The sequence below is a fragment of the Lagopus leucura genome, unplaced genomic scaffold, assembly GCF_019238085.1.
Source record: "Lagopus leucura isolate 7727_CA_CO unplaced genomic scaffold, USGS_WTPT01 Super-Scaffold_100018, whole genome shotgun sequence".
Taxonomy (NCBI): Eukaryota; Metazoa; Chordata; class Aves; order Galliformes; family Phasianidae; genus Lagopus; species Lagopus leucura.
Window position 1 is genome coordinate 12217823 of NW_024962272.1, and position 11122 is coordinate 12228944.

General features: G+C 38.5%; 1 protein-coding gene and 1 long non-coding RNA gene across 4 annotated transcripts; both read left to right on the forward strand.

Annotated features, from left to right (window-relative positions):
* The first annotated feature begins 10 nt into the window (after window positions 1–10).
* Window positions 11–3218, forward strand: RMI1 (RecQ mediated genome instability 1). 3 transcript variants are annotated; one of them, XM_042877345.1, is made up of 3 exons: window positions 116–253; window positions 362–550; window positions 1015–3218. In XM_042877345.1, the coding sequence occupies exon 3, from the start codon at window positions 1026–1028 to the stop codon at window positions 2904–2906; it is 1881 nt and encodes a 626-aa protein (XP_042733279.1). In that variant the 5' UTR covers window positions 116–253; window positions 362–550; window positions 1015–1025; the 3' UTR covers window positions 2907–3218. The 3 variants fall into 3 exon arrangements, with proteins under 3 accessions (XP_042733277.1, XP_042733279.1, XP_042733278.1); XM_042877343.1 differs by lacking the exons at window positions 116–253; window positions 362–550 and adding an exon at window positions 11–87; XM_042877344.1 differs by lacking the exon at window positions 362–550.
* A 534-nt stretch (window positions 3219–3752) lies between these two features.
* On the forward strand, window positions 3753–6465 carry LOC122183438. Its single transcript, XR_006180260.1, has 3 exons — window positions 3753–4173; window positions 5111–5269; window positions 6173–6465. It is a non-coding gene; the product is annotated as an uncharacterized LOC122183438 (long non-coding RNA).
* Window positions 6466–11122: the final 4657 nt, after the last annotated feature.

The following is an 11122-nucleotide window of genomic DNA, read 5'->3' on the forward strand; positions in this document are numbered from 1 at the left end:
CGCGAGGCCTAGAACGGCGCGCGGATCGCGGCTGTGATTGGCTGCCGCGGCGCGCGGGCTCGGGATGACTCCCCCAGCGGGGCTGCGGTAAGTGCGGGGTGCGTCGGTGGTACCTGGAAGTCTCTCTACGCCTGTTGAGAGCCCTCGAGCCCGGTCCAGGCGTTCGCACGTTGGTGGTGCTATGGTGGGGCCTTAGGGAGCGTTGAGGCGGGTGTTCGTTTATGTTGCTGTGGGATATAGCGGCCAAAACCAGGTACTATGTATTTTGGGTGTTCTGGGGGTGAAGTAGTTGCGGGCACGGTTATACAGTTTGGATGCACACAACTACTCCCTAAGCTAAACAGAAACTACGGCCTTTTAGCCCCCAGTGATCGTCAGGTACTGACTGCCGTGACGTTGGCCGTCAAACCCTGCCCTGAGGCTCGAGATATCAGAGGTATTTCCTGTGGTCGGGCCCGAAGCTCAACTCCAGTGCCACAGGAGTGAGCAGATCGGTGTTGTGGATGGGGCCTTCTGCTTCTGTTCACGAAATGGGACAGTGTTATCTCAGGTCAGTTCCTGAAGTAAATTCAATGTTAACAGTGGCACCCAGAAGAAGAAAACAAACAACAACAAAAAAATAAATAGGAGATCCATTTTTGTGTGTAGCTCTGGTCATGAGATTTGTTTTGGTCTGGTCTTTCCACACACAGCAATGGGGAAGCGGTTGCGTACTTCTGATTAAATCATCAGGAAAGAAGGACTTCCCAAGAAGTGTTGGGTGTTGAATACTGTTTCTCCATGAGCAAGCTGCATAGGTTGCTGATGCTAGCTGAGGCTTACTTGTCTAAATGTTGCATATTTATTTTTAGTATCCGTGGCAGCGTTTCTAGTTGAAAATGCTTCTATGTTGTCACACTTAGAATAGCTGGGCTTCTAAATGAGAGAAAATTGCTGAATTGTAGGAGTGAAAGATATGTCACAAATTCAGCTGTTGTCAGAAGTGTAAGTATATCTTTCTGGATTTTGTTTTAGCTTGAAAGAAAATGTCTACACCTAATGTCACAGCAAGAGTGGAAACCTGGCTTTCATCTACATGGCACATTAAAGTTCCTTTGACATGGCTAGAAGCATGTATTAATTGGATTCAGGAAGAAAATGGTGGTGGCAACTTAAGTCAGGCTCAAATTAACAGGCAGGTATTTGAGCAGTGGCTGCTTACAGACCTAAGAGATTTGGAATATCCGGTTTTGCCTGATGGTATCTTAGATGCCCCCAAAGGAGAGTTGTCTGGCTTTTACTCCTTGCAGATTGACTCATTGCTTGACGTTAGCCAACCAGCATATTCCCAGCTGCAGAAGATAAGAGGGAAAAGTACTGTAAATGAAGAAGTAACAGCCAATACTCAGGCATCCCAAAAGCCCTGGGAAGCAAAGCCTACCCGAATGCTGATGCTGCAGCTAACTGATGGGATACATCAAATCCAGGGCATGGAGTACCAGCCAGTGCCTGTCCTCCATAGCAGCCTTCCACCTGGAACAAAAATCACCGTGCACGGTAATGTTGCATATCGTCTTGGAGTCCTTTTGCTTAAACCAGAAAATGTAAAACTTTTGGGTGGTGAGGTGGATGCTCTTCTGGAGGAGTATTCTCAGGAAAGGGTCCTTGCTAGATTACTTGGAGAAGCTGAGAACCCTGATTCTGTTGGACAATCTGGTCATGAACAAATTGTTCCAGGTCCTGTGGATGAATTAGGACAATCTATAGGCCCTTCGGATGAGGAGCTCTTGGCCAGTCTTAATGAAAATAATGATTTTATTTTAAACAATGAAACATCTTTAGAAAGTGGATACTGCAGTAGAAGCAATAATTTTAGTACAGCCTCAGGTTCACTCACTGCACACAATGAAAATGCTTTGCAACAGGAATCAGTAAATCATTCAGATGAACAAACTCCACCTCCTATGGAGTACGACGATGCCTTTTTAAATGATTTTCCTTTGGAAGATGACATTCTTCTGGAAGAAGAGATCCAAAGAGAACTACAAGAAGTGCCATCAGTTGCCAGGAATGGAAATGTAAATTTAAGTACTGAGAGAATTCCACATATATACCGAAGCTCTCGTGGTTCATCTTTAAGTGAAACTTCTGAAAAAGATGATGGATGTGAATGGGAGAAGCCTGTAGAAGTTACCAGCCAGCGAAAAAATCCAGGAAGAACAGTATCTACTGGTGATAGAACTAGTACTAGTGGCTTTTTACAGTGTAACAGTGTATCTCAGGCCTGCAGCTCGGCTACTGTTCTTTCGGAAATTCCTCATGAAGAAAGACTGAATGATTTAGGCCTGGATGAGAGCAGCTGTCAGTCCCGTCATGCTCCTGACAGCAGGCAGTTGAACAAGGATCCTGTATCTTTCTCAAAAACTGTTCCAGAAGCAGATCAGCAGGCCATTCTTTGCAGACCAGAAAATGCACGTTATCTCGATTTAAATTCTCCACCTTTCACATACATTTCCCTTCTCCTTGCAAAAAAGCCAGAAACTGTTACAGTTGTGAAAGTGAAGTGTTTTATTGTAACTCTCACTGGAAATCTCACAAGCAGTAATGGGTCCTGGGGTATAAAAGCTAAAGTTTCAGATGGCTCTGCTTACCTTGAAGTAGATTTTGCTGATGATATTCTAACAAGTTTGATAGGATTTTCAGTGCCTGAAATGCATATGTTGAGAAAAGATCCAGCTTTACAATCAAAGCTTAAGGACGGTTTAGAAAGATGCCAGAAACAATTGATAGATCTCTGTTGTTTGATGACTATAGAGTTTAATCCATTTCAGTCTAAAGCCACTGTCTTAATACTACAGGATACTGATGCAAGGCATCTAGAACAACTGAAGAAACGTTTAAATAAAGAAAATGTACAAAGCTACTGACATAACAGAAACATTTAAATTAATATTTCCTCCAAGAGTTGAAAGTTTAACATTTTGAAGTTAAGTGGTGTGCTTTTTCTTTCAGAGAAAGTTGTAGAAAAATGAGAAGAGGGGATGAATTGATGGGAAAGAATTTAGCACTGTGCTTCTTAAGTGACAGCATTGAGTTACATTTTCACGTAGTTCTGGCTTGATTTAAAACATTCATGTATCCTTCTAATTCAGCAACATCTTCTGTGTTCTTGACTGGTATTCTGTAGAAGCAGATTTTGTCAGGAAATGAATAATAAAGAACAAACCTGCTCATTCTTACTCTTTCTTAAGGGTGAATTCTTACCTGATATTTAAAAGGTAGCTGTGGTGGAAAGCAATTGAGTAAATCACGATAGAATTATTGTTTAGGTGTGATCACTTCTGAATATGCCAGCTTGAAAATTTGAGTAGACAGTGTTTGTACAAGAGCCTGAAGTATAGAGAAGTGGAAGATTTTCTTCTAAAAATTCAGGTGTAGAAAAACCCAAAAACCTACATATACATAAATGGGATTAAAAAAAAAACCCAAAACCCTGTATTTAAAATACTTAGCAATTAAAAATATATATTTTATTAGCAGAAAATGATTATTTTAACAAATATGTTTCTATGTTTTGGCATGTTAATCATTGCTAATATTTTTGAACCCAGGTGAACTTATTCATTAGCTCTTACAGTGTTTATTAGTCTAATCTCTCCACAGAGTTGTTAAATACTTATGCTACAAATCTCCCATACAGTAATGTTGGCCTTAATTTTTGTTTTGTATTTCTGCTTTTAGAGTGTATATAAGTAAACATTAAACTTCTTGTATAAATTTTGGTGAAAGCTGTTCTGTCACCTTCAGAGAAAAATTATAACATATAAAAATCTTTTTGAGTGTATAGAGATAAATATTTTTGTTTGGTTTTGTTCTTCCCTTTTCTTCTTCCCACCTTTAACCTTCATTTTGCTGTTTGAAATGAGTGGAATTCTGAATTCTTCTAGGAGTAGGGTGATAACAGCATAAGTCTGTGCAGTGTTGAGAGAGCGTGTGGAGAAAATTGGTAGTGAAGAGAGGGATTTTTCATTTGGGTTGTCATTATTTAACTTTTTTCATAGCCTCTTCCCTTTCTAAACCATGGCTGCTAGAACTTTGGAAGTTGCTGTGAGACTCTGTCAGCATTGATTCCCTGCTTTGCACCCAGTTGAGAGTTTTTCTTCAAGACTCCAAGGAACTTAAAGAAAAGCAGAGGTAATTTGCTAAATAAGATAGAAATGGCTGCAGGTGAAGAAAGGAAAAGTTTTGTGAGGCAAGGGCCTTTTTATGCCTTTTGTTTCCAACAACTTAGAAATATATGAATTCCTGTGTTGCTTTTTACTTCCTCTGCTTCCCTTTCCCTCTCCTCTCTGAAGAGAATCTAAGCAAACCATAACCCTGTTGTCTGTTTTTTATATTCTGGTCTGTTGAGAGTTGTGTGTCATTTAGAATTGTAATAGCAAAAATCTAGATTGCTATGAAGAATCTATTTTTGAAGCAACTGAAGCTCCAGCATTATTATGTGTTTGTTAATAGGGAACTGACTAAGCTTCATTTCAGGCAATCCCCTTAAAATGTAATACAGATGACTAATCTAGGGAAGTTTTCCATAAAACTTTTACATTTCTTGGAGTTGTGGAAATTACATTATTTCGTTTGAGATGCTAACTTTATCATGAAAAACAAGTCCTTTAAGTTTGAGCTAAACAAATGATACATGCATATTCTACCAGTGAAATGGAAGAGCAAACCATTCAAAGCACTTAAACAAAATAAGTGTTATCATTGTCTGAGCTAGTCACCTCAAATCACACTTCCAGTCTTCCTGCATTTGCTTTTTTTTTCTGCTAAAAGAAGTTCAAATGCCTCCCTCCCTCCCTTGGCCTTCTCCCTGCTGGAAAGAGATATACTGTCAGATCTGTTCCCTCTCACTTCCTGCCCCACACCTAAGTCTTCAGTTTCTGAATGTCCTTTTCCTGGAAGACTTCTGCGCATGTTGTCAAGTGTATGCAACAACGTATATCTCAGTACTGCTGTCTGCTCAGCACTTGACTGCTCAGCAGTACAGTTCAGTACGATTTTCAGGCATGTGTTGATTCCAGATCTGTGTTTAAGAATTAATGACAAATATTATGTTTTGTTTTGTTTTCAGATAAGAAAAGAAATAAAATTTCAGCACACTTGATTAACAGCAACATATCAAAGAAGCAGTGACATAACTGGCTGTATGCCAATAGTTGGTTCATGCACAGTTCACTTTATTGGCGATCAGATCCACCTTTGCTATTTCTGATCACGATGCTTATGTGCTGTGAGTACATATGATGCATGTATGTTGCCTTTGCATGCCAAGCACTGATGCATGTCTGTCTTTCGATAATCAGAATTCTTACAGGTCAAGTAATCAAACAGGCTGCAACCTCCCGTCTGTGTTAGGGATCAAGAGGAGAGGTGCGAATGCATTTTGCTTGGAAGTGGTTCAGAAATCCCTTACAAGCTGATGAAGACAATAGTGAATATAACTCAAGAACTGCATGTAGCATTCTGTCAGAAAGCAGCTCCTGCTCTTTCTGTCCTCTCTTCTCTTTCACTCTTCCCTAACTGTGCCCTACTTTAAGGATATTCCCTCTCACAGTAGCATAAAGCAGTAGCTAGACCAAAGGATGTGGCAGGTTTACAAATAGACTAGGCTTCAAAAACAGTTTGGGGACTAGCCTAATCCTATTGGATACAAGTTTTTCCATGGTGATGCATGTCATTGTAACCTGACAGTGTGGTCTTGTTGAATGAAGGCAGCATCCTAAGGAAGGAAGCAACAGCCTGTTGTGATAATATTATCTTGAAGTGCCAGTTAGTAATGGTAATGCGCTTCCGAAAGGATGCGCTTAATGATTCCATCTAAGAGCATTTCAGTGGCTTCATGATGAAAAAATATTTCAGGTCATATCAGTAAGAGAAGTTCTCATAAAAGCTAAGTGACAAATCATAATATTTGTTACTAGGCATATTTCTTAGTGTCTTGCTATAGTAATGTCAAGTATTTCTATCTAGAATAAAAAAACCCAGTAACTTCAAGTATTTCTTGGTAGGTAGTTAAGAGTGAATTACAGCAGAGTGTTTCTGAGTTATTGTAGTGGGTAGCAAACTTTAATGTATTTACCTGAGAGAAAAGGGCAAAAAGGCCTTTAAATGTAAATAGTACTTCTTATTTCAGATCCAGAATTCTCTGCATTACAGTCCCTGAAGAAATGAAACAGCAGAACAGCAACAATGACAGAAATGGGAGATAAGGGCAGCCTGACACTGCAATCTTGTTAAGCTCCACAGAAGAGGCATAATTTCCTACCTACCAGCTTCTGCTATCCGTGTACCAGACTTCTGTATCAGTATGGCCCTATTTAATCCTTTTTCCTTAAGGGTTGTTTTTTTGTTTTGTCTTTTTTTTTTTTTTTTTTCCTGCTTACACTGGGTTTTCCAACATAGTAAAGCTGTAGTGTGTTCCCGTCAGAATCTGTCCTGCTTTTGTTTCTTAGACTGAACAAACTTACTTATCCTCTCCAGGGATTGATGTGTGCTCCAGTCCCCTGATCACCTTGGCAGACCACTGCTGGACATGCTCCAGGGTTTTCCTATGCTAGTGAGCTCAAAATAGGACACAGTGCTCCAAAAGTGGTCTCTCTCAAAGCACTGAAAACAGGAAGGGTTGCTTTCTTGAACTTGCTTGCTGCTGTCCAGTAAAGCTTGATATACAATTAGTTACCTTAACTGTAAAGACACTGTGCTCCTTATCTGTCCTGTCTTCTGCAGTATGCTGCAGCGCTGCCTTTCTGCAGGTCCTGATAATAGAACTGGGGAAGTGTAAGGCAGGAAGCAGACCTTAATCCTCGAGAAAAAAAAACTTAAAACAAACAAATGAAAATTACTGAGTACCTCAATCTTTCCCATGTAATTTGTACTCTCTCTTATTCAATGGTGAACTCCTATTTTCCACCATCCCTGAATCACGGAATCACAGAATCACAGACCCAAGCAGGGGGCAGTCTCTCACTGGGTCCAGGTAGATTCCTAAGTGAGCTTTAACTTGATTTCCAGAAGCTCAGAGTTATAACTCTGTTACCTTGCTCACTACTTGAAGCACTTTACCACACAATATCAGGATCACTCAGACAGGTCTATCCTTAGCTGTGCCCATCTTGAGGTCTTGTCTTTGAGGCTCAGGTCCCTCAGAGCATTGCCTGCCATCCACTCACTGCTCACCTGCATCTTTGTACCTCTATGTCTGAAGTAAGCTGTAAGCTATATAGGGGAAGGTTTTGTATTGTAACACAACTCACCATAATAATGGATTTAAACTAGCATTTGTAGTGTGAGTAATGGAAGAACTTATCACTGAACAGCAAAATAAGTTGCTTAAAAGACAATGGCAACATGCAGTCTGTTGTTCTGTGCTAGGTGAATTTTTAGAAAACGTAACTTTTCCACTATTTTCAAGGACAGTCAGCTGATTTCAACAAAGTTTTTAGAAGGTCAGGATGCAGGCAAATACCCTTGAATCAGTAATGCAGCCTGACTGGATAAGCAGCTGGAAAAGATGTTTGTAGAAGAAATGACAGGCCTGAAACTTTTACAGGCAAAGGAATTTCCTTCGTTCCTGAGGAATCATAGAATCATAGAATCACCAAGGTTGGAAAAGACCTAAAAGATCATCCATTCCAACTGTTAGCTCCCACTAAACCATGTCCCTCAACACAACATCCAGCCTTTCCTTGAACACCTCCAGGGTCGGTGACTCCACCACCTCCCTTGGCAGTCCATTCTAGAAGTTCTCACAAGTCCATTTGCCAAAGAAAAGAAATCTACCTCAACTTGGTGGCTACTGAAAGTGAGGTAGGATTTTGAGTCTGAGTAGCTGAATGAGCTGAATTCATCTAATTTTCAGCTCTTAAGCACCTTATCTGCAATTGGGGTGGGAATTTGGAGATATTTGGTATTTAGTGCTATATAAATGAGCATCTATGCCTGTTTCAGAAGCACCTAACTCCTTGAAAAGGTTCTGCTGAGAGCTTGTGCAGTTAACCTAGCTGGTGTGGACCACCTTGACACATTACACAAGTTCTTTTTGTCTCTCTTTGGAATTTTGTCCTTAGATGAGAACAGCCTTCCTTGGGGGGGGAGGAAAAAAAAAAGGCACTTTATTATTTCTGCATAAAGGGTCAAGGTTTTTTTCTAAAGATGTTGGTAATAAACAACAATGAGGCAGTAGATGACAGCCTGACCTTAAAGTACTGGCAGAATCATAGCCTTCACAGAGCATCCTTTTAGATTAAAAAAAAAAAAAAAAATCCTAAAACATTGAGGTGAAAATATGCACATAGAAGAGAATCTGTGACAGGAAGGAATGTGATTTATGGTCATTATGAGGAAATGTTCTACACCAGCAGCACTGAGGAAGAAATAACTGCAATTACAAGCTAAATGTTTACAGCTGACTTTTCTGCATGTAAGACAATTTCATTTAATATTTACCATTACAGTACAATCATCATTTAACAAATGTATAGTGTGTATATAGTACAGGCAAGAATTATTACTGTTTAACTACAAATCAGGCATTTATTTTATAGAAAAACAGACCAGTACTGCTGGCTACCTAAGCACATACTTAGATAATTTACCTCCAGTTAGAAATGTTAGTACAGTTACCCTCATACAGATTCTCACAAGAAAATATTGTGAAATAGAAAGAGTAAACAAAGTTCTACTTTTAACCTAAAGCATTCAGAAGTCATCCAGTAGATACATGCTGTGAAAAGATGTGCTTTTCCCTTTAACTTACAGATCAATTATTCTTGAGTACAAAAAGTGACAAAAAATACCCTTGAGCTGCCAAGAGTTGCCAGGATATGTGCAGCAAAAACCTATGTATAAAAATAAAATGAAACAAAAAGAAAGTATTTCTTAAAAGTATGTTAAACTGTGCAAGGATGATGAAGGAAGATTTACTTTTTATTTTAGCAGTCACTAGGAAAGCACGTGTTTAGCTGCAAAGCTAATAGGCATGAACTGGTAAATACTGTGATGTGATCACAGAACAAAGGCAAAGCCAACACAGGAGGAAAAGAGATGTTTTAACTATAGAGTGTGTTGCTATTTGTGAAGGGAATTGAGTTTGATATTACATTATATTTTTAATAACTATGTCAGCTTTTATTTATAACCTTATTTTCTAATACAAGCGTTGTAGAGCACAGATCTTATTTAATGTAAAGTAAGACAGAAACAGTGTATTTTGCTTTATATCTGCAATATTTATTGGTATTTTTGATGGTAAATGACTAATCACAAGGGGGAAAAGAGTCTGTTCTCAGCAGGTATAAGACAACCAGTTAGGCAAATATTACTTTCTGATTCCATTTTAAACTCCTAGTTTGGTTATCGTTCCTCAGCTTCTGCCATTCACAGATAGAAGTGGGAGTTAGTTTGATCTCATATTTTCGTAGTGGCCTTTATGAAGTTAATGAACAATATATTATTAGGCCCTGCAAAAATCAAGATGTGAAGTAATTATGAATACTCACAGCAAAAAGTATTATTTATTGATATGTAAGCATAGCAGTCAGTCTTCACAGACAGTTGCAAATGTACAAAGTGAAGCATGACTGTATATTTATCTATTATTATGGGTTTTTTTAATATTTTCCTAATAGTAGTTTATTCTTGTGCTACAGACAGTTCTGCTTCAACTGTACAGTCTGGACCAAACCCACTTTTTTGTAGGCATGAATTAACTATTATTGCTATTTCTTTATGGAAAAAAGTGTTCTTTGACTTGATTTATTTTTGTCAACACATGAAAATGTGTGGTAAGAAAAAGTATTAGTCTTTTGGATAGTCTTAAGCTGATTTAAGTACACAGCTTAACGTTTTTCATGAAGACTCTCTATTCTGTGAAATAATTAGTGTTTAATCTAAAAATCCAGTATTATATTTCTATTTTAATTTACTGCTTTATGTCTTCCTGAAGCAGTAGGTTTGTTCACTTTTTATTCTACTGGGGTCTTCAAGCTTCAGGAAAGATGTTCTGTGATCTGTGAAGGAAGGAAACCAAGTTTTTATGGCAACGGAGGTGATTATATTTTGCATTGTAATATTTTGTCAGCTAAGGTTTTGAGTGCTGGAAAATCGGATGTATGTGTTCCCAAATTCATTTAGGAAGTGTAAGAGCTTGTTAGTAGTAAAAGGCGTTATGATTGGTGAGAAAGTCCAGTATCTCAAAGAAAGTGTATTTTAGCAGGACATTTCTTTAATTTCTTTAGTTACATAGAAAACAAAAAGCAAAAGATTTTTAAAAAGCAGCATTAGAAGGACATTCTCCTAAGCTATTAGCTCATACTCTCCAAACTATTTGCTCATTTTAGTTTAATTTGATATCTGTATTTAAATTAAGATTGCTGATCTAGGCAAGGAAGTAATGATTTTTACTGGTACAGCATTGAAAATACTGTTAGTACATCCATCATCTGTAAAAGCAACATTTGTGCTGTAGTTGCTCGTGGCAGATAAGACTGCAACAAGTGCTCCTAAATATTTTTATAGTGCTTGTAAGCTTGGTCTGCAAAAACTTAAAGATACTGTGGGCTTTGTTTTTTACTGAGGGTACTGTCTCACCCAGCATGTTTGAAACAAAAATGTTCATTCTATGGGGAAGCCTGTAAAACAGTCAGCTGTCTGGGGTAACTTGATGCCATTCAGTCATGGAAACTGGATTGTTTTTTCTGGGGGATGGTTTCTGTGCCTCTGCATTATTCATGGTATTGTCATAGACCAACAAAATCAGCAGATACTGTTTTTTCTGTATAAAGATGCTTTGGCTGCTAGCATTTGTGCCAGTTTGCAGAACCTTGGTCAATAAATTTCCTCTACGATTTAGGTGAAATTTCGCTCATTGAAAAAATAAATGAGGAACTGATAATTTGATGTGATATTTCTGCATTTGCTTTAGGTTTATTTGAGCCAATGCAACTACTAAAAGAAGCTGTTAGACATTTTATGTCCCTGCTTTCATGTTTGTACATCATCCTTTTTTATCTTGGGTTTAAAACAAGGAAAAAGCATTGCAGTGCTCTGCATTTAAAAACTACCTTTGATTCCTGTCGCTGGGTTG